At 52.3% G+C, this 22,368-nt stretch overlaps 1 protein-coding gene across 4 annotated transcripts; it reads right to left on the bottom strand.

The window, feature by feature from the left end:
• Positions 1 to 301: 301 nt before the first annotated feature.
• Positions 302 to 19,051, bottom strand: SGK2 (serum/glucocorticoid regulated kinase 2). 4 transcript variants are annotated; one of them, XM_042050412.1, is made up of 15 exons: positions 18,797 to 19,051; positions 15,051 to 15,218; positions 9,714 to 9,783; positions 8,462 to 8,519; positions 7,943 to 7,992; positions 7,317 to 7,374; positions 6,647 to 6,730; positions 6,212 to 6,343; positions 5,274 to 5,386; positions 4,739 to 4,775; positions 4,102 to 4,188; positions 2,747 to 2,842; positions 2,320 to 2,475; positions 1,868 to 1,957; positions 302 to 1,660 (listed from the first exon to the last, which is right to left on the bottom strand). In XM_042050412.1, the coding sequence occupies exons 2-15, from the start codon at positions 15,061 to 15,063 to the stop codon at positions 1,505 to 1,507; spliced, it is 1,200 nt and encodes a 399-aa protein (XP_041906346.1). In that variant the 5' UTR covers positions 15,064 to 15,218; positions 18,797 to 19,051; the 3' UTR covers positions 302 to 1,504. The 4 variants fall into 4 exon arrangements, with proteins under 4 accessions (XP_041906346.1, XP_041906336.1, XP_041906356.1 ...); XM_042050402.1 differs by having other exon boundaries at positions 15,067 to 15,218; XM_042050422.1 differs by lacking the exons at positions 15,051 to 15,218; positions 18,797 to 19,051 and adding an exon at positions 13,402 to 14,801.
• Between the last annotated feature and the right edge of the window lie 3,317 nt (positions 19,052 to 22,368).

Raw genomic sequence — 22,368 nt, 5'->3', positions numbered from 1 at the left:
CTTGTGTCTAAAATCCCAATCCTGACAACTGCAGGTTCTGCCCTGTGAGGGTGGGGAGGCCCTGGCACGGGGTGCCCGAAGAAGCTGTGGCTGCCCCGTCCCTGGAAGTGTCCAAGGGCAGGCTGGAGGGGGTTTAGAGCGACCTGGGAGAGTGGAAGGTGTCCCTGGCCCTAGCCTTTAAGATCCTTAACCCTTTCATGATTCTGTGATCATCTTAAATTAGGGAATTTCTCTTTAAATTAAACAGTGCAACCACCCCCTACCCTCCTCCCCTCAGATCCAAGACAGCCATAGAAGAACATCAGTGTTTGCACTTTAATATAAACCATGTCGGATTCCCAATGACTCCAGCATATACAAGATAAAGCCTGATAAAAAACCCAAACAATTGCTCCAGCACAAGGTTCCCCACAGCACGAGCATCACACAACTTTTAGAAAGGCCCTTGTTTATCCCTGTGTTGCACCAAGCCCCCTCTTCTCCCTACAGCAACAGCACAGAACAGCTTAACAAAAAAAAAAAAAGTGGGAAGTGACACTCAATGAATACACCATCATTTAAATTAAGGCAGAATAAATAACGGTTCCACAGCAGTGATGGGCATTTTCAGGTGAGTGCTGGAGCCTGGAACGCAGCTACCCCTCACTGTGCACTGCCCCGTGCTCATCACAGAAGTGTTGGTGTGCCTGGGACAAGTCAAGCACATGCTGTGAAAGCACCCCCCAACCCCAACCAGAGTTCAGCTATAAAGTTAACTTTTATTTTTCCAAGCAGCTCAGCCTCTTTCCCCACACCTTTGATCTGGGATTTTCCTCCTACAGAGTGGCTCCTCCATCACAGCCTTGTTGTTGCAGCAGTAGCATCCCAGTCCTGGACCAGAGAGATAATCCATTCCCTTTGAGGAGGGACAGACTGGCATGAAGGGCCACAGTGCAGTTCAGGACTTACAGATCTGCAGCTGCCTTTGGAGCAATAACTGATGAACAGTTTTTCCCTCAGCCCAGCTCAGTCCAGGATGAGTAGCTTGAGAGAGTTTACTTAAAAGAAGGAAGCCACTGTTCTTGGTGATGTGAAGAGTATCCTTCTCTGTGGAAGGCTTGGGGAAAGATATTGGACATAGCTGAGCATAGCTCCACAAAAAATAAAAAAAAAAAAAAAGTGTCCAGTTACAGGGCCATGGCTGTTGATGTGAATGATGGCACATTCCTCAACCATAAATACAATCACAGAGTGAATACAATTCTGCCAAGTAGCACAAGACACTCGGGGAAAATCATAATCAGTGTCCCACTTTCCCCGGCAGGGAAACATTCCTTTAGGGAGAAAATCCACCAAACAGCAAAAATTAAGAGCTCTGATCCATCCCAGCCAGTTAGTGTGTTAGTGCCAATTTCCTTAAACCATGAGCAAAGGATGGTACCAATCCTCTCAAAAGGAAAAGGAAAACAAAATAAACATAAAACCCAATCATTTAAAATATGGCTTCACAAAACCTTTGTAAAACTTAAATGTCCTCTTCAGCTGGTGCATAAGAAAATCCTAAAAATGCATCTGAGGCACTGGAGCTGCTGGCTGCTAGGTCAGGTGTGTGGGTGATGGAGGCAGAGATGGCTTCTTGGGTGAACTCGGGATCAAAGTGTCGCAGATCAGCTGGACCAGCCTAAGCCAAGGAGCAGAGACACACAGTCATGGAGTGGGCAGACCCAAACCAGCCACTTGTGTTCAGGCAGTCCAACACAGCTGCTCTTCCAAAAGAGAGATCACCACTGCATCTGCAGGTCCCAACCCACACCTCAGAACCCTCGGTGCCAGCATGAGAGATCTGGAAAGGATCCCTTTGGTACAGCAGACAGAATTACCCACTTACCACATTGGGGTTGAATGGAGGAGTAATCCTCTTGTGATATAAATCATCCCAGTTTATTGGGCTGAAGAATACGTGGTTCTTTATCTCAAGCTGTACAGAAAGCAGGAAGGAGAAGTCAGTTTTCCACCAACCCTCCTTTTCCAGCACCTGGTCTCACAGCTTGAAGCAAGACTTGAAGTTACCACATACCCATATCCACAAATCCTTGATACACGAGGGTCATGGTCCAGGAATCCCTTGAAGGGAAATGACCCATTGGTGTCCTTAGCTGGCCACCACCCCTTTCCCGTTGGGGAAATCCAAGTCAACCCCATGTGTCCCTTGTAGGAGGCTGAAGGGACAGACTGTGTGGGAAGCTTTTTCCAAGGCAGTGCTGTTATGAAAGAAATGCTCAGAACAGAAATTTTCCCATCCTCCCTCCCTCCCTCCCGATCATAGTGGAGGCCACCTACAAAGTCTGTTTTGGCACCCAGCCTCCTCTTCTGGTCCTTGTGGAGAAGTCCCTGGAGGATGTCACAAGCTGCCACAGTCTTGGTTCCTTGGATCTGTAGTGGCTTGTGCAGAATGTTGTCATACATCTGAGACACATCCCGGCTGTAAAAAGGAGGCTAATTTGAAAGAGAGGAGAAGCAGCCAGGTAAAACATGAGCTACCAGAAGGAGCCACAAATTGCAGGTCAAAATGAGTCCTGCCATGAGTAGATGAGGCAGACCTGCCACACCTCTGCTCAGAAGGGCAGAGGCAGGATTGAACCAGGTCGTTGATTCAGGATTTAGTTGTCTATCAAGTACCTTCTGAACACCAGACCAACCTCACACCACAGCTTTTGAAAATAAAGTTTCCACCATGTAAAGTAAACCAACCTCTTTCCAAACTTACCAGTCCAAAGAGCATTTCATAGAGGACAGCTCCTAGGCACCACCAGTCTACTGTCCTGTCATAGGGCTGCTTCTTTAGCACCTCAGGAGCCAGGTACTGGGAAGCCAGAAGGAAATATTTGAGTCAAATTATAAAGGAAGGGCTTTACCCTTATAAGCCCCAAACCTGGCTGCACATTATTCCTAATGTGTTGAGCAAACATTAGGAATAACGCAGATGTATTTCCTATTATTATCTAATAAACTCTCCATTTGCTTTGGTGCAAAGGCGTTGAAAGACACCTACCAAAGCCCTCAAAGTGTCCTTCCAGAGAACAGAAGGTTCTCTTCCTAGAGAGGATTTGTACAAGGGCTTGCCACCCACCACAGTTCAACCAACCAACTTGTGCCACCCTGACACATCACACCTCTAAAAAGCTGCAGTTTCCAGCCCCGGTAAGCCTGCCCAAAGCAGCAAAACTACCAAGAGCCACCACCAAGGAGCAACAGGCAAGAATTTGAGCATTCTGCAGAACAGTCTGCCACAGAATTATCTCTGTGTGCTATCAGGCTCTGTCTAGAACAGGAAAACACCAACACACAGAGCAAAACTAGAAAACAAAGCTCAAACATTCCTCCTTGGTTCATGCTATGCTATGGCATAAGAGGCATCCCCCCGGAAAAGGGGGGAAATTCCTGCCCCCTTCTGCTGAGTTTGAACACTGAAAGGTGTCATGTTTACAGAGCCTTTGTCAAGCTGTCTGGGGAACAGCTGAAGTGCTACCAAAATCCCCAGCAGGCTCCGTCAGGAGCAGGTTAAAAAGCCTCCAAGAAGCCAGACTGGAAACAGGTTTTTACAAACACCAGCTGGAACGCATTGGAGAAAAGGCATTTCCTCCCCTCTGAGCAGTGATCACATTCCAGAGGGAGCCTGGTGCTCTCCTCCATGCAGGGCATTCTGTAGCTCCTGCATGCACCAAGGACACACAGGAGAGCACAGCAAGGTCCTGTGCACGCCAGTACCAGCAGGCTCCTTGTCCTGCACCTCTGGGGTCTCAGAACTGGTAAACATCCTGCTCACAGGCTCCCAGGGACACTGTTGTCTCCACCTCCACAGCTATTTTCACAAGCCTGGCCATTTCCAAGTGCAGGAACCCCTGCCCCAATAACTGATTAATACTCAGAAATTGCTGTGTTGTTACAGGTAGAGCTGTCTCTGCTGAATAGGGAAGGCCTTATCTGAACTCCAGCTTCAGGCTGACAGCCTCAGAGAGCCCATAATTTTTTGAGGTGTCACATAAACCCAAGACCCAGAGCAACAAGTGTCTGAAGGCTTCCAGCCCTCAGGTCACAGCAAAGCCCCAGCATATGCAGTACCTCAGGAGTGCCACAAAAGGTAGAAGTTGTCTCCTCTTGCTCCATTCCTTCTTTGCAGAGTCCAAAGTCTGTCAATACTATGTGTCCCTAAAGAAATGAGATATTTTAGCTTGTCCCAGTCTTTCTGGAGAGGAGACAGGATTTCCAAGTATTCACCTATGCATTACATCTCATGTGGGTTTTAGTTTCCCACTGCTCCTCTGCCCCCCCTCCCTCCCCTTGTGTTCATCCTACAGCACAGGCACTGGAGCCTATAGAGGAAATAAAGTCTAGATTTCTTTTTTTTAAATTTGTCTACAGCCAGATAGCCATGAAGAGATGCAGCACTGTGGTGATTTTCTGCTGCTTTATCCCAGAGCCAATTTATGTAACAGTCACCACCAGAGTTGCAGCAGTGACCTGCTCTTCACACCCCTGATCCCTACCCACAGCTTCTGGGAACGAGCCAAGGGCCCCAAATCCATGCAGTCCTTCAGAGGGCAGGCCCAGTCATCCTTCCCACAGAAGTGCAGTGGGGCAGACAGACAAAACCCATGCCATCCGTCAGCTATAGCCCAGCTTGCAGAGCCACAGCCCTCTGTTTGTGGTCTTGACATTTTTAAAGGCAGCAGGAAGACAGCCCAAGCTGTGACTATACCTGGCAATCCAGGAGAATGTTCTCAGGCTTTAAGTCCCTGCAAGACAAAGTGCTGTTTGAGCAGATTTGGCCAGATATTTAGAAAACATGGATCTGAAACAGCATCAGCTAAGAACAGGAGCTGACAAAACCTCCCAATCCAGACCGCCAAGACCTTCCCAAATTGCAGATTCCCATCAGTATACATACATGCAAACATAGGTAGGCTGCTTTCACAGCCTATCAGGATCAAGCGTTAGCCAGGATTTCCACGCATAAATTGTTACTGAGAGATATTTCTTACTTATTGAGCCAGTTTTCTTTTATATCTTTAAACTTAATACTCTCAGACAGATACTGGGAAGGGGAAAGAATGGCTTATTGCCTGTTGGGTCCTGTGCAGACCCCTCTTGCAGGGTAAAGTGCCAGCAGCACAGTCTTGTCTGGGGTAGGAGATTCTTCAGCTATGCCAGTCCTGCCTTTCACTTCCCCAGTGAATCCCATTCCCTCGCAGCACTGCACCCCTGGCTGGGCAGGCTTGGTGCCCCTGCCTTACCTGTAGATGATGTTTAGGGAATGCAGGTACCCAATGGCACTGGCGACTTCCGCAGCGTAGAATCGGGCCCGGGGCTCACGGAAACAGCGCTCCCTTTGTAAGTGGAAGAAGAGCTATGGGAAGGTGAGAGGGTGGATCATGTCTCTAAATAAATGAAGGCTAATCTGGAGCAAGGGTGAAAGCCAGCTATATAAATGACAAGCATTTTGCAGCAGGTAGCACATGAACAGCATGAAATAAGCCCAAGCCAAGTAAATTTAAGCAATCCAAACACCTTTCTAGAAATTGCTTCATTTGTCCTCCTCTTCATTCACAAAAATTAATAATTAGTTCTCAAATCCTCCATCATCTGCTGACCTGATTAAGCTCCTAGCTTACTACAACCCACAAGATGATTTCAGTGGTAGTATGGCCATGAGAAGTGGTACATGCAGAGAGCTGAACATGTGAAGGTCCCCAACATGAACTCAGCTTGGGCAGGATATCTGCTTTCACAATGTCTCCCAGCCAGTTTCAGATAGCACAGAAAGACAGCTGAAAAAGGTAAGCCTCTACAGGACAGAAAAAGTCTACAAAGTTGCAGTGGCATCACACACGAGCTTTAGACATGGATCCAGAGCTGGGCCAAAAGTGAGTTTCCCTAAAGCTCACCAACACCAATACTTACCAGATTCTCCCCAGCATTTTCAAATGCCCCAACACTGCTTTTCTCAGCATCTTTACTTTGGGAATCATCTGACCCAGGTCATAGCCAGCAAGATCTTGACTGAATTTACAGGTGAGGCATCCTGCCAGGTATTCCTGGCTGCTCTTTGCCAGCAGTCAAAACAACATCATCCCTCAACATCATTATCTTCTGACAAGAAACAGTTTTAAATGAAGCAGCATGTTTGTGAAGGACCAAAAACGATTAAAACAAAGCCTGTAAGTGCACTCACCTCTCCTCCATTTACATAGTCAAGCACAAAGTAAAGCTTCTCCGAGGTCTGGAAGGAGTAGTGGAGTCCCACGAGGAAGGGGTGCTTGACATTTTTCAGAAGCACGTTACGTTCTGCCATGATGTGGTTTTGCTACCAAAAAGCAGACGAGGCATTAAGGTCTCAGGCAAGGGTCCAGCCCAGCCTGCCCTAGGGGCTCACTGCTGCTTTCAAAACAGATGGAAGCTGGGAGCCCACGAGGGTCATTCTCCAAAAGGAGAACAAATCCCTCCTATCTGACCCAATTAATCTGTGTTCTTTTGTTCTCATGGCACAGAGAAATCCGTGTTTAACACGTGAACTGCCTACATGAACACCAGGTACCCCAACTGCATTACCCAGAGAGCTCATACACCGAGCACTGTTCGCAGAAGTAGCCCAGGAGAGCAGACACACCTCCTTTTTCTTGAGGATGGTTTTCTTGTGCAACACTTTCACTGCATAAAAAGTCCCGTCACACTTGCGTTTGGCCAGGAGAACCTGCAACAGAAGGTCCTGGTCACAGCTTTCAGTCTCACCTTGGTCAGTGGTTCTTCATTAGCTCAACACTCTTGTGAGTGATCATACACAGAACTGCTTCAGAGGGCCAGATACAGGGTTTTAAAGACCAAGCTCCAGCCCTCTCAATTCCCAGCACTTTTTCATTGCCAGAAGAAAAACACACAATATCTCCACATATATCCCCTAGACACCCAATAGAAAATACTTTTGGAACATTTGGGGACAGTCCCCTTTAAAGTGAATCCTGACTGTCTCCAAGGTACAGATTTCTCTGGAGATCTTTTGCTGAACAAGTCTGAAACTTATTCTGAATCAAGCACTGCTCCTTACCATCACCCCCTGAGCATAAAGCACCTCACTCTTCAGTCCTTAGAGAGGTTGCGGGACCTTAAAGTAAGAATGGACTATTGATAACTGTCTCAGGTCTTATTTAATCTCAGTCCCACTCAGGCCAGACAGCCAGAGAGGTGCAAGCAAAGGACACAGCCAGAAACTCTTTCAGAAACACATGTTCCTTCCAAGCTGCCTCTAAAGATCTACAGCCCACCTGCACAAGCCCACTTACTTTTCCAAAGCTTCCTTTGCCAATAACCTTCAGGAAGTCAAAGTCTGTTGGCTTGGCACTGTTGGGCAAGAATGAAACAAGTTAATGTTTCTGGGAGAGAAACATGCAACAGTGACACCACCATCAAAGCAGAGTTCCTGCTTGGAAAAGCGAGTGTTTGTGAGTTTGTGAAAGGGATTAAAGGGCACTGGTGGGTGACCCTCGCTCCCAGCCAGCTCAGGATTCGCACTGTGGGTGTCAGTGCGCCCTGCAGAGCACCAAGAGCAGTTCCCAGGCTGAAGGCAGCAGCAGTGAAAGCACCTGTAAGGATAAAGTGATGCCTTACAGGGGACACAGTTTATCCCTGTTTCTAGAGAAAGGTAGTCAGGAAGCCAGCAGGGATGAGGAAGACTTTCTCTTATCACCTCTCAAAAGAAAAGGGACAAGAGGCTACAGATATGGCCAGGAGAAAATGATTATAAGTGCCAGCTACAGCTTAGTCTTGAAAGCTGGTGTGTTGGTGACACACATGGTGTTAGAGGCCAAGAAATGTAATTATTGAGACTTCTGCAGACACAGGGACCTGCTGCATCCCCCAGGCAGATTTCTTCATGCTCCACACCCTACCTGGCTTTGCAGAGGCTTACTTGGGGTTAGCAGAAGGTCCAAGGTTGATGTTGTCAGTTGGTGTTGAAGGCTAGAGAAGATAACAAGAATTTTAGTCAAAAGGACTACGCTGCACGTTGGGTTTTCCCTTCCTCAACACAGTGTCCCTCACACAGAGCCATTGATAAACACCCATCAGCAAGAGACCCAGCTGATACTTCGGCAAACCTTTCAGGTCTCTTTGGATGGCCTTATGCACACCCAGCACCACAGAGCTGCAGCCGCCCTCTTCCCAAAGACAAGAGGATACATACACATACATGCTCTTCCTCCTCTTCCTGCTCCCTAGGAATCTTCCCCTCCCCAGACTCTGGGAACATTGTGCCTTGTCCAAAAGGGCCTCTCTGCTGTTTTTCTTCGCCCAGCATCACCCAGAGGACAAGGCAGCAGTAAGACTGCCAGCAGGCTAACACAGGCTCTCTCCTTGTTTTTCATCTAAAAGCACCAGCCCCCCTCTGTCCCAAAGGTGAGGATCTGCTTGTTCAGAGCCATGATCTTACCTGGGTGCTTTTGTCTGGGCTCCGGGAACGATCCATTAAAAAAGCAACTCTCTCAGCACTTGGGAAAAGAAGAAGTAGTCAGTGTTGAAAACAAAATCCAAGGGAGAAACAGCTTCACACCATTAACTTTCCAGGGAGCAGTGCAGACCCCAGTGCACCCCATCCATCACAGGAGGGCTGAGCTGAGCTCCCCAGCACTGCTATCCCCAAAGGATGGGGATGCCCACACTCTGGAGGAGGCAGGGAACAGTGTGTGCTGACAGGAGGTTAGGGGAAAAGGGTTCCTGGGTGCACGAGCACATGAAATGTCTGCCCTTGACTTGCAACAGCACAAAGTGCTCAGGGCATCAGCACATGAGGACCAGCACAGCCCCAGCAGCAACACAGCACCAGGCCAGGTGAAGTCACAGCTCTCCTGGCCAGACCCCTCTCGAGGCAGCTGCAGCCCCCACCCCACTGCCCAGGGACACCGCAGCCCAGTGAGTATCCCCACAGGGCAGCCAGGAGAGTCCAACCACCATGGTCCATGGGGCTGGCAGCAGCCAGAGGCCACTCCCCAGGCCAGGTCAGACCAGGGCAGCTCAGGGCTGTTGACATTGCAGGAGAGCTGCCATGGCAGCCAGGACAGGCTCGGTGAGCAGAAGCATTAAAGACCAGGGCTCTTGTCTGCCTGGTGCAGCTTTTGCTGGGGCTGGAAGAGCTGGACTTGAACACTTGTTGGTTCAGATCCATCCTGCCTGAGCATCACTGGGGATAGGTGGACCCTGCTTCAGGGATTCCTCTCTTTGGTTTTAAGGGTTCCCCCATGCTCCTTGCAAAGGCCAGAATTAAGGAGATAACACAAAACAAACAGCTCTGCTCCCTTCTCCCCTACCCCAGAGAGCTTTGACTCCCCCTCACATGAAGGCTCTGAAGGCTCCCATCCCCACAGCCACTCTCTGCCCTACCCCTCCCAAAAAGGGGGTCCAAAGATCCCACCAGCCTCCCCACATCTCACCTGTGGGTGCTCCCACTCGCTGCCCCCACACAGCACCAGGCACAGACCCCCAGCCATTCCAAAGAAGCCCCTCCTGCGCAGCCAGGCTGAGCATGGCAGGAGCTGCCGGGCAGCAGCGGATACTGGCAGCTGTCCCCAGGGACTGCCCACATCTGCCCGGTGCCAGCCAGCTCCATCCGCCACCCAGCCAGCGCAGGGGTTATCGGGCTGAGCTGTTAAAGGGCTCCCATCCCACTGGGAGGGTTTCATACTCACTACAAGCAGAGCCTGGAGCCGGAGGCCTTGATGGTTTGTTCTATCCTCTCCCGGCCGTGCTTGATGAGTTCTGTGAGGAAAGTTGGAGCACCGAAGCCGATTAGCTGGCAGCGTGATCACAAGTGCACAGAGGCACATTTGTTCTTCTCTGACCTTGCTCTTCTCTCCACAGCCACCCTCCTCCCCCTTCCACTCACATACCAAAATAACCGGGAAATTATAGGAACCAGGACATCTTCCCTCCCAGCTTCACCAGGAGCCCTCAATAGCTCACAGGACAGCGATGAGTGCCACAAAACAGACACCTTCTCTGGTGGCCGAGGGGACTCAGGCTAAAGCACCACTGACAAGCCTTCCTGAGCCACCCCTGTGTCCCCAGGGGGAACAAGGAGAGTGCTTACAAGGACGAGGTTGTACTGGGATACATCACACACTTGGCACATCCACTGTCCCTTTCATCCAGGACTCTGCGAGTAATTAGGGACATGAATGAAACCTTTCAGGCCCTGCAGGAGGTAAGCCAGCACACACACAGCACAGGAGTGACTTGCCCAAGGACACATAGCCAGTGCCAGAAGCTGGGATTCCACCATGGAGCATCCCTGCTGCTCAGCCGCGCAGGCGGTTGCCATCACTCATCATCATCATCACCTCTCCCTTCACAGAAGGGCAGCCCTGAGCCTGCTCCCTGCTGCTGCACAGGCTGAGCCAGAGGGAAGCCCAAGGAGTGCAGCCTGTACAGAGGAGATCCTTGTTTTGCTTAGGAGAGTAGATAGCAAGATTATTTCAAGACTCAGTTTTACTCAGTTCTGCCACTGAAGGGAAAGGAAGAATCAAAGCATTCACAGAAACATGTGTTTACCTCAATTTAAAAAGAAGGGGCTTTGTGGACATAAGCAAGTTGTGTCCATAAATATCCTGGAATAGCTCTTCTACAGACCAGGGAATGGACAGCACCAACTGCCAGAGGCCATCTCTCTGGGCAAAGAATTTGTAGGACAATGAGTTTTGAGGCAAATGAGTCCATAACAGAGCCCTTCCCGCATGGATATTTGGATCTGCCAGGCAGAGGGACCTGTGAAGTCCTGAGAGCCACTGAACTGGCCCCACCAGCAGATCTGGGGGCAGCTCTGATGAGCAGCCAAAAAATTAAGCTGTGGGTTTAGAGTTTCTGAATGGATAAGAAAGGGAAAGCAGGAATTTAAAGCAAAATCCACAAACCATGCAGAGGGAAAACTTACAACCTCAGTCTGGCCCGAGCCCCTGACCTTGTCCGTACTTTGCCCTGCAGCAGGTCCAAGATCCTGTCCCAGCTGGCACCCACCAGCGGGGACAGCACACAGACAGCACCCAGACAGATCAAACCCCATCTCCTCCCACTGGGCATAGTCCTTTCCCGGAAAGTCTGGCTTTCCCTGGCTCCCTGAGGTCTGCTGAAGGGCATCCAACACCTGCCTCGGGGCTGCATCTGTCCCGCAGGCTGGGCAGGTATCATGGCCACAGCAGAGGGACATCAGTGCTGCTGTCTCTGACCAGACAACACTCACTGAAGGCTCAGGGCCAGGGAGGAGGTTGGCACAGCGGATGGCCAGGGCACACAGGTGTGTGTGGACAAGCCCCAAGCTGCACATGGCAGCAGTACGTAGAGGAGTGAAGGTTCCCACCCCTGCTCAGGAGCCTCTTGCCAGAGCAGCCCAACCGAACACCTCACTCCTTCTCCCTGCCTGCAGCTCCATCAGGTGATACAGCCCATTTCCTCCAAATCTGAACCCCCACAAGCCTGGGTTTGGCCCCAGGGTCAGCGTGCTGCCACTGCTCCAACCCCAGACTTGGGGGGGACATAACGACTCAGGCACAGATGGAGATATCACAGCTTGGACATCTTGGAGAGCACATGGGCAAGCCATGGAAACACATCCATCTGCTTTGGAGGTATTTACTAGCAGCACAGGATGCAGGACAAGTTCCTGGCTTGCTCCAAGGGGCTTGGACAAGCCTGTTTTAGCAACCTGCAGCTAGGCAAGAGCCCCTTCCAGCCTGGCAGCCCGTTAATGCCTCCCTCCACCAACCCTGTTCTGCTCCACTGCCTCTTTGCTGGAAGTGAAGCCACTCAACAAGTCCCTGCTGACCAAGGACAGCCTTTTCCAGAAAAGCTTTTTCATTAAAGGGACTTGCTCTGAGGTTAAAGTCTCTGGCACTGAAGTACCATACCCATTTTTAGGATGTGTATATCCCCATCCCATATCACTTTCTATTCAGCTTCAGAGCCACCTTCCCCAGCCCAAGTCCACCTTCAAAACCAGGTTAGTTTGTGGTTTAAATCTCACAAGCAGTCGAGCAGGCTTTTCTTTATCACTAACAAACCCTACTCCCCCTGAAGCACAAAGATTTCCTGAGCGCACACACTGAACAACAGAACCAGAAATAGGTCACAGAAATACGCTGGAATCCTTGGTTATACATGCCCAGCTGCATCCCTCCTTGTGCCTGCTGGTGCAGCACAGATGCTCCAGGCACAGCCAGGGCCACGGAGAGCATCGGCAAGCAAGTCTAGGAGTTTCCCAGTATAATGTGACTATTACACACCAGGAATAACCCCTGCACCCTGCTCCCCACTCCTCAAAGACGATTTCACCCCAAGTCCCAGCCAGAGGCATCCCCCAGGAACGAAGTCCCCGCTCACACAACAGAAAGCCACTACTTACAAGTTGGAGCAGTTACTGCAGCTAAATCTCCCCCCACCACACATCCCTCAGTAACATACGTTTGCTTCCCAGCACAGCACGAGCAGCTCTCTCTTCCTTGCACAGTTCTGGCAGTGCTGACCCACATTCCCATGCTAGCCCAGCGTTATTTGCTACAAACACATTACTAATGCAACGCGTACCCTGCACGGAGATACAACCTCACAGCCTCGTCATCTGCGGGCTGCCTCCCACCCTCCTCCCTGATGTCACCGCTCTCGGCAGCCTCCCCTACCTAACCTACATTGCAAACCCCTCCGAGCGAGTCCCTCGTCCTCTCCCGCTCTGGTTATACAGAAGGGCTGGCTGCCAGCATGGAGAGGCATGGCAGGGCTGTCACCGGGACAGCAGGTGATGCTTTGGAGGAAGCACAGAGTTTGGAAGGGCAGGATTGAGAGAGGGGCACCGAAGGCAGCCCACAGCTTTCACCCAGCACAGGGGCTGCTCTCAGCCTAAGGGGGAGGTGCCCCAGTTTCAGTTCAGAGAAGAGCAGGGAGAGAGGTGGGAAGGAGGGGATTCCCGCAAACACGTGCTTTTACTGGGGAGAGGAAAAAAAGGCTCAAGTTTTCCCCAGCTACAGATCTAAGAGATAGCTGCAAGCCAGTACTGAACTGCACTTTCATTCCTATTGAGGCACTACAGTAAGTCCAGGAAGAGGTTAGGAAAGACTTTAAAGCACTTCTGTATTTGAGGAAGCTTTCTTAGCCACCCTCTGGAGAGCTCCTGGCTTGTCCAATTTTCTCCTGCAGATCCTGGGACGCTGCAAACCAAAGCAGGAGCCCAGCCAAGCAGCCATGGCTCAGGGCAAGCTGGAGCCCACAGACAACCAATCCTTGAAATTTTAGAGAAAAGCTGTATGCAGAACTTAAAGAAAACAGCAGGTGGCTAAAGTTTGAAGCACTTGGCAGAAAAATAATTCCATGAAAACAAGTCACTAAACATACCTGGGAGCACATCTGCCAGAGGCTGAGTCCTGAAGCACGGGAAGCAGCCCACAACCAGTGAGTGCAGAGACCTCTCACTCCCCCCATTTCCCATCCTTGCACCAGCCCACCCTGTTAGGCCAGGAGCCCAAAGCCCCTTCCTAAAACCCAGAGGGGAAGAGCTTTGTTTCCTGCAGCAGTTCATTTAGCCCCTAAACACAACCACCCTCAACCCCTCAAAGTGATCATGCCACTGCTAGTGCCTCACTGCAACACTTTAAAGAGAGCAGGAAAAGCTGCCCAGCTGCAAAAGATGAATAGACACCTGCTAGCTATACCCTAGGAGTGAGAATTTAGGTGGGAGGGGTAGTTTTGGGTGGGGAGGAAAGGGTGTAGGTTGTGGCTAGGAGCAGATTACAGCCTAGCAGGCAGCTCAGGTGTTCTGAATAATTTTTTACAAGTCAGCTGGAAATTTGTCTGCCATCCAGTGGTTTGGAGGAAGGTCAAAACTGGCATTTGGTTTAGGTCAAACCCTGAAGGAGCTGCTTTTTCCACTGTCCTCAGGAATCCTGGAGGGCTGCAGCCAGGGCAGCCAGGCTGGTGCTTTGCAGCACTGTTAGCTGCAAACATAAACACGCAGGGAGCCTGGTGATTTGAGAGACCAGGGACTAAGCTCTGAGCAAAAGGGACCTGGGAGAAGGGCTGGTGTCTTCTCTCTCTTCGTTAAAAATAAAGCAGTCACTTTTTGCTTCCATTGTAATTTCCTACAAAATCTCCCTGTGTGCAGCTGCAGCAGCAGGAAAGCAGCTTGCAGAGCAATTTCAGTGGTGGGTGCAAGGAGGTAAAAGCCAGGCTGTGGGCAGCATTCCTTGTGGGAAGCAGAACAGCCACCATGGGATGAGTGGCCCTCACTCCAGACTGCAGCTACTGTGGGAAATCACTTGGGACATCTGATGTGCTTGGTGCCATGTGTAGCGAGGAAGGGGAAGCAGCATTTTGCTTGAAATGTTGCCTTCTCTCAGGTCAAAACCTGATTTTTTGCTCAGCCAATATTCTCAGGCTGTCAGCATTGACATCTTTTAAGAATATCCCTTAACATGTTTTTCTTTTCTCCAGCTTTGCCTCCACTTGCATTGAAATTGTCAAACTTCAGATTAATTTCATCAGTTAACTTACATTTTCTAGTCAGTGCCTTCTGCTTTTGTTTCTTTAATGAAAATCTCGGTGCTATCAACTTGATTTTAATTTCCATAGGAAGAGGCATCTTTAATTAAAACCCACTTCCTATCTAAAGACGAGAAAGCAGAAGGATCCTGTAAGGCAAATTTTAACTGCTAAAATGCATAAAACACCTAATCTGTTGACAGATAGTGATGGTAAAATGATGTTGGGTCGGTTTTGTCCCTCCTACCCGCTCTGTGAGGGTCACTGACACTCCGGGGCTGGGTGTCACTCAGGACCAGGTGTGCAATGCAAAGGTGCCACCTCCCCTCACACACGAGTCCCCTGTGTGTGTCCCATGGGAACCAGGCTCCCTGCAGCCCTTGCTGGGCAGGCTGAGCCCAGCTGGAGCCCACCGGGAAGGCTCTGCAGCCCAACACTAGTGGGAGACCTCCATGGGGAAGTCTTTTCCATGCCCTCACCGCCCCCAGGGCTTAGTGACACCTTACCATCCAGCAGCATTACCCTTTGTCTTGCCCAGGGCAGTGGAGGAGGGCTCCATCCAGGCCACGAACATTAAACAGCTGAAATAATCTCCTCTCCTCACAGCTGGGGCAGGAATCCAGCTGCTGGCTCCGGGTGTCCTCGGGAAGCAGAGCGTGCAGATGTTCCTCTGTCTGCAAAGGTGAAGGGCACAGAGTAAGAGCAGAAACAAGTCCCTGGGTGCAGCACTGGCTGCCTGCCAGCCAGGCACGGCTCTGGGACACAGGGACAGCTCCTGACCCTCGTTTGGGCAGCACCCACTCAGCATTCAGTCTGGTGGAGGTCACTGGGGGGCTCTGCCATCACCCCGGTGACAAAGTGCTTTGGGACTGGCAGACGGGGAATGGAAGAGAGCTGAGTGGTTTGGCTTCTGTACCGCAGAAGAAATTTACCCCAAAGCTGTTGAATTCATGTATTTCTGCTCTTGGGAAAGGATTTGGGGTTTAGATGCTTTTGAGGAGCTAAAACCCGTACCCGGGGTGACTGCCCTGACACTGGTGGCTCCCTGGCACAGGAGAAAACATTCCCTGGAAGCACAGGGACACATGGCCCACCAGAAAATGCCCATCCTCACTGGAGATTCAGCATCAGACACCACCAGATGCCTGGGGCAGCTGCAAAGGGCTTTGCCTGTGGAGCCCTGTGACTCTCCCTGGAGAGGTGACCATGGTGAGCAGTTGTCACCACGATGATAGGAGTGGGACAGGTAGGTGTGAGCAGGGTTAGCCTCCTGCCCTCCCCACGTGTAAGAGGTGAGACTTTCCCCTGGCCCTGTCCTGTGTGCCCACAGCCGGTCACCCCCTGCAGCAGCTCTTGTCCCTCACTGACCATCGGCCGTGCCCATGGCTGGACAGGTTAATGCTGTGCTGAAGGCACTTCTGAGTGTGGGAGCCCTTGCAGGGCACACACATCACACAGGCACGTGTCCCTGCAGGTGCCAGCAGGGTGACCGTGCCCCCTTACACCAGCACTGACCTTGGCCCGTTCCCCTGCCCAGCACCCACGCACTCCTATGCAAAATTAAACAATTCCGGTGCAGCTGCTGATCTCAGGGCTGGGTTTTGCCAGCGTTGCTGCTCTTCTGTGTCTGGCTGCTGTTTCCCTGCCCTCCAGAGAACACATCTGTGCCAGGAAAACCTCTGGCTGGACCTGAGTTCAAAGGTGAGGAGCAGCTCTGGGGAAATTTAACCCCTTCTGTGCACACCTCCTGCCTGGACCTTGTCAGGCCATAGGGGGAGCAGGCTCTGGCCACAGAAAGGGAATTTTTGCAGCTGCACTGGCACAGCTCAGAGCCTCCACACACTGCCTGTACTTGGAAACATTTTCTTTTCCACCAAGGAAGGGAAGCTACCTTCACTTCCCCAAGCCCTATAAGGGGTCAAGGGCTGCGTGGTCCTTCTGTGGCTGAGTTGGATCCCTCCAGGCAGAGCCATCCCAGGGAAGCCACATTTGCAGCTTCTCTGGGGCAGGACACATCCAGTGGGAACAACATTGTCTCTACACACAGAGAAGCACCCTCTCTCTCACACACACAATATTTTATATGTTATTTTACAGGGAAAGATAATCCTAATCTCCCTATCTAGCAATATCCATAACCATAATCATAAAAGTATCACTGAAGTGGAGCCACACAGTCCTGAGCAGTTGGAATTGCAGGGAAGGTCCAGATAAGGCTAAATCAAATACTTCTCTAGAAAGCACAGAGCAAGAGTCCGTGGATCTGCAGTGAAAGCTGACCTAAAATATTTGGCTACTCAGCTATCTCTGCTGGGTAAGAGCTAAGATAGAATAGGACAGGGTGGGATAGGATAGGACGTTCTTTAAAAGCCCAGAGGCTATTTGTTCATTTTAGGAGGATCCATAAAAGACTAAATAGATTACTGGTGACCATTGCACTTCTTTAAAATATTTCCCTTTTTTTCCCTCTCTACATTTTTCTTTCAGCTTCAAAAAACCAGGGCTCTGCCTGAGGCTTTGCCTTTGATTTTGCCAAGGAATCTCACATAGATGCTGGGATATTTCCCTATGGAGAAAGGAGACGAGACCACTGGGGATCAGGTTTTTATTCCAAAGGACAGCTAAGGTGGGTTTGAGCAACTCTTGCCACTTTTCATGCCTCTGTTTCTGTAAATATGAATGTGGCAGAATGATTACTGATCTCTTGTAAAGCCTTTACATCTTCTGAGGAATAAATTCCTGAGGTTATTATTGCCATTAAATTAATTGGCTGGGACTTTTTTTTGCTCCCAAGTGCTTTTCAAGTGTAGGCACAGTCTCAGTGAATAAATAACACGTGGTTGGAAGCAGCCTGACTGTAAGTGGCCCTTCCTGGCCAGCCTTGTCCTTGGGGAAGGCTCAGCTCTCCTGCTTGCTGTCCCCTCCTCTCCTTCCCAGCTGCACTTCAGGACACATTACAGCCCGTGTTTTAGGGTCTTTAAAAAAAAAACAAACAAAAAACACAAACACCAAAACCTGGTTTTTGGGGTGAATGCCTCTTTTCCCCTGTAGCACAGCTCAGTGTGACACAGGGCCACCACCCACAACTCAAACCCCAAATGTGCTCAGCCTGGTGGGGACAAGGGCAGAGAGGCAGTCTCCTGGCTGGATTGAGCAGGGTTTAGCAGTCCAGGAGTGGCTCTGAGAGCTGCACTGCCCGGACCCAGGCCCTCACTGCTGGCACAACACTGGGTTTGTGAGGATAGCTTATGGGTGCAGTGTCCCTGGGAATGCCTCCCCTCTGCCTGCTCCACCCCTGAGAGCTGCCAACTCCAGCTCCTCTGCATGGGATATATGTTTTCACCCCTTTTTATCCACGTGCAAATCCTGGGAAGCAACTGGTGCTGGCACAGCCAGAGAGTATCTCCAGCAGAGTTATACATACTGGATCCAGTGAGCAGCCCAGTCCAAGCTGGGCTCAAGGCATTGCCAGGACCTGTGAGCCCCTGCACAAGAGCAGCAGAGCTGTCCTGAAATCTGCCAAGCCCAGCTCTGTTCCCATGCTCTGGAACTGAGCAGGAACAGCCGTCCCTGTCCTGCCAGCGAGGGGGTTGGGAATGCCCTCTTAGAAGGCTGCTGGGCACAGCACCCCTGAGCTTCACCAGGCCGGGCCCCGAGACTCTCACAGCCCAGGAGACCACAGCCAATTCACAACCTGAAATTTCCGGTGTAAACTTCACCCTTCTGGTGCTGGCTGCAAATCCCAGTGGAGCCCAAGGCTCCTTTCCATGTGCAGGTGGCCCAGGAACATGCGGACACACACAGTCGGTCTCTGCTGATCTGCCAGCTCCTGGAATCACCCAGATCAGGAACACCTGTGGGTGCTCCCCACAGGAGCTCACCCAGTGAGCTGATGTGGGGCTGCAGGGACAAGCAGGGTGGTGGAAGTTCCTTTGATGGAACTTTCCTGAGGGAGGCAGAGCTAGTGCCATAAGTCTTCCCAACTACTGCAGCATTTGCAGGGGGAGCAAGGAGGCTGGTCATCTCCTCTCTGGACTTCTCCACAGCTGGGAAACAACCCCAGTGCTGGAACTCAACCCCCCTCCACTTCCAGCTGCTGGCCCTGAGGAGCAGCTCTTCCACTGGCCAGCTGGGCTCTTGGCAGCAAGGGATGAGTCCTTCACAAAACCCTCTGCTCCTCCCAAAGGGGTTCAGGAACTCATTAAAAGAAGGGAAAGTCACAATCATCCCAGAGAAAGCAAATGGGCATTACCTGCAGAGACAGGGCTCCCAGGATCCGGCAGCAGGGCTGGCGGGCACTGCCACACTCTCGCTGTGGGAAGCAGCTTGTACTGCTCCCTCCCGTTGTTTTTATTTTGGCAATGCAGTCTGAAGGTCGAAGAAAAAGTCCGAAGGAGTGGCTTGTGGCAGGCAGTAAATTATTACCCTGGACCGCTCTCCGAGGGGACCAAGGCACAGGGAGCCAGAGTGGGAGAGGAAAATCCCTCCTTGGGGGGATTAGAGGGCAGCTCGCTGGCAGGGAAGTGCAAAGGGTCAGAACAAAGTGCTCTGTTTGCCGGAGGCTGTGCCGGGTCACATGCCGGGTCCCAGCAGAGGTAGTGAGGCATGGGTCACCTCCCAAACGCCAGCAAGACCTCCCGGCTGTGGACATGACCTCTTGCCAATCCTCCAGCAACCCACAGACCTTGCCAGACAGGAAGGAGCTGGGTGAGGGGGAGCCTTGTCCTCTGGCAGCACTGAGGGGCAAGAAATCCAGGGACTTTTACATGCTTGATCTGTACAGGTGTGACAGTCCTACAACCTCCCTTCTGCCTCCTGTGTGCCCCCCCTTCGCTCCACACTCCCCATCCTGGGTCACTAACATGCAGGAACACCCACCTGAGCAGCCAAGAAGATCAAGCCCCACGGGCACATCAGAACTGAGCCCAGAGGAGCACTCTTAGAGCCAAAATCTACTGCCTCCATGCCCTCCCCAATTTGCTGCATTCCTCTTCCTTGCCCTCTGCACAAGCCCAGCACCAGTGGTCACACATCCCTATGTGGGGGCCCAAATGAGGGTCTGACAGATGAGTGCATTGGTGGGGTCACTGGTGGAGCCTCCAGCTCCTCACCTGAAACACAAAGATGTACAGAAAGAGTTGATGGAGAACATTGGTGCCACTGTCAAAACAGGCGTTTTCTAAAATAGCCTGGAATATGTGATACGGAGCATGAGGCCGAGATTTCCAGCTGCCACCACAGCCAAGGACTCTGGCTTCCTGTGTGTGGGGAGAAGGCAGAGCCACACCTGCCCTCTGCCCACAGGGAGGACTGGGCTCAGCCCTCACCTCACTCCAGCTCCCACCAATGGTCCTGTTGGGTGGCACGACTGTGTGGGTGCATGAGGGCAACAGAGATTTGGCATTACCCTCATGTCTCAGGAAACGAGCCCAAATAGAGGTCCCCATTGTGTTTGAGGAACTGTACGGACAGAGAGAGAAATAAATCCATTCCCTGGTAGTGCAGAGAGGGCCTTTGTTTGTCTGGTTTTCAGAGTGAGAAGGTTTAGAGGATTGTTGCAGCACATGACCAGAAGCTACGAAGCTGCAGACAAAAGCCATTTGGAGCACAGATCAGACTTTGCCATCGCGCTGGCTGTTCAGGAGATCTCTGCTTTGTTCAAGTTAAACCTGCTGCTATTTTGGGGGTTATTTTCCTCACTCCGCTGCATCCCTTGCTGTAAGGGCTGCACATGTCCCGCAGCGCTGGGCTCACGAAGACTTTCACCGGCACCAGCACAGCATAAAAATGTCTGCTGCGACGGGCTGGAGGGGCTGCCCGTGTTCCAAGCCCAAGGCACAAGTGTTGCACCGACATCTGCGTTCGCTCCAGCCACGGACAAGTTTAGAGGACAAAGGCTCCGCTTATCGCCCGGCTTGCAGAGCCGGCTCGTTTCGCAAGCTGGTCGCACGTCAGCCGCCAGCGAGCGCCGGCTCCCGGCAGGAACACGCAGGGAAGCGCCTGAGCAGAGCTGACAGCGAGACAAAGCCCTTTGGGGCTCTCTGGGTAATCGCTGGCTTCGCCACAGCTGAAATCTGCAGCGCAGCGAGCCAGACGCTGAGATGCCCTGTCGTCCCCGGGAGCAGCACCGCCGGCTGCTGCCAGCCGGCAGCGGGAGGCACGAATGCCTCGCGGAGCTCCTCCAGCCAGAGGCATCTCCCTGGATGCAGGAGCTTGGGGGGCTCCGGGATTTGAGGTGTCCTTGCAGGGGCTGAGGGCACCCTCTGCTCATGCTTCTCTGTTCTTCACCCTGAGGGATAGGAGCGAGGATCCCTGACTTTCCCCTCACTGTCACAAAAAGGGGACAAACCTTACAGCCCCAATTACAGCAGGAGCCACTTCTGCTTGCAAAACAGAGGGGGAAAAAAAGTGCTGAATTAGGTTTAAAACCTCTGCAAAATTAAAGCTTCATAAAAGGGTCTCCATCATCATGTACCCTGAACCAGAGAAGTTTTGGCCCCTGTAAAGCACAAAGACCAGGACAGGTTAGTCTGTGAGCATCCCGTATCCAGACACAAGCCCACAGGAGAGGAGAGCCAGTTGCCGCGCTGCTGCGGCATGGCATGGCATGGCATGGCATGGCATGGCATGGCATGGCATGGCATGGCATGGCATGGGTCCCTTTGCTTCCCTGGTGAGGAACAGAGAGACAAAACCACCCTGAAACCATCTTGTTCAAAGCCGATGCAAGCCACAGATGTGCAGAGCAGTGTGTTAACCTGCCGGGGAGCCTCAGCTCTTATTCCCAGGATCCGAGGGGTTATCTCAGCCCTGCTCAGGGCAGGGAGACGGGCTGGATCTCCTCCCACACTGGCCCCTTATCATCGCCCTGAGGAGAAAACAGAGCTGGGACAGAGAGTTCAGGGCAGAAGCAAGAGCAGTGAGCACCCCTGAAGTGAAGCTCCCAGGCCGGGCTGGCTCCCCTCATCCCGGGCGGATGGACGCGGTGGCTCTGGGCTGGGCACATCCCATCTCCCGGCTGTGGATGCCGTGGCCCCGGGCCGGGCACATCCCATCTCCCGGCTGTGGATGCCGTGGCCCCGGGCCGGGCACATCCCATCTCCCGGCTGTGGATGCCGTGGCTCCGGGCCGGGCACATCCCATCTCCCGGCTGTGGATGCCGTTGCTCCGGGCCGGGAGCGCCGTCGGGCGAGGGCGCTGCGCCTCCGGGCCGGCTCCGGGCCGGCTGCGGGCGGGGAGCGCACGGGGCGGGGGATCGGATCGGGCTGTCGGTGCCTGCGGCAGGGCGGCAATCGCGGGTAACCTGCATCGGGGTGGGAGCAGGGGTGATGAGGATGAATATGATGCGTGTAGGGGTGAGCATGGAGATGATGGGGATGAGCTTGAGAACGGGATAGGACAGCGCTGGATGTCCCCAGGAAAGGGCGCCGGCGTGGAGGGAAGCGTGGCTAATCCGGGGGCGCAGGCGCCCCACCACGATGCCCCCCCCACTCATCCACCCCCGGCGCCACACCGCCCTGTCTCCACATGGAATAGACCCCACAGCTCCCCTGTGCTTTCCTTTCGGAGGCTGCTCGGAGAGCCGCCCGAAATGCGTTTTTCTCCGGGCAGGGACATCCCCCGCTCCCGCTCGCAGCCCCTTTCCCAGCTTGTGCCAACACCCCCCTCCCGCCCCCGGTACCGCATTGCGGAGCTGCCCGCTAGCGCCGGACCGGACGGGGGACATGGAGGGACATCCCGGCCCTACCGGGGCTCGACGCGATTTGGGGGCAAAAATAAGACCCCCACAGGGATCTCAGCCGTGCCTGTGCTGCGAGAGTGCTG

The sequence above is a fragment of the Corvus kubaryi genome, unplaced genomic scaffold (assembly GCF_017639235.1).
Source record: "Corvus kubaryi isolate FWS band 111438036 unplaced genomic scaffold, C.kubaryi_AGA036_p1.0 134, whole genome shotgun sequence".
Lineage (NCBI taxonomy): Eukaryota > Metazoa > Chordata > Aves > Passeriformes > Corvidae > Corvus > Corvus kubaryi.
This window is presented reverse-complemented; position numbering and strand designations above follow the sequence as displayed.

Coding starts and splice junctions, on each gene's coding strand:
- SGK2 (XM_042050422.1), bottom strand. CDS start 13,585: ATGAACTGCTGCAGGAAACAAAGCTCTTCCCCTCTGGGTTTTAGGAAG. Junction 9,784..13,401: donor TCTGGCAGATGTGCTCCCAG/GTATGTTTAGTG, acceptor CTTTCCTCACAG/AACTCATCAAGCACGGCCGG. Junction 4,189..4,738: donor ACATTCTCCTGGATTGCCAG/GTATAGTCACAG, acceptor TCATTTCTTTAG/GGACACATAGTATTGACAGA.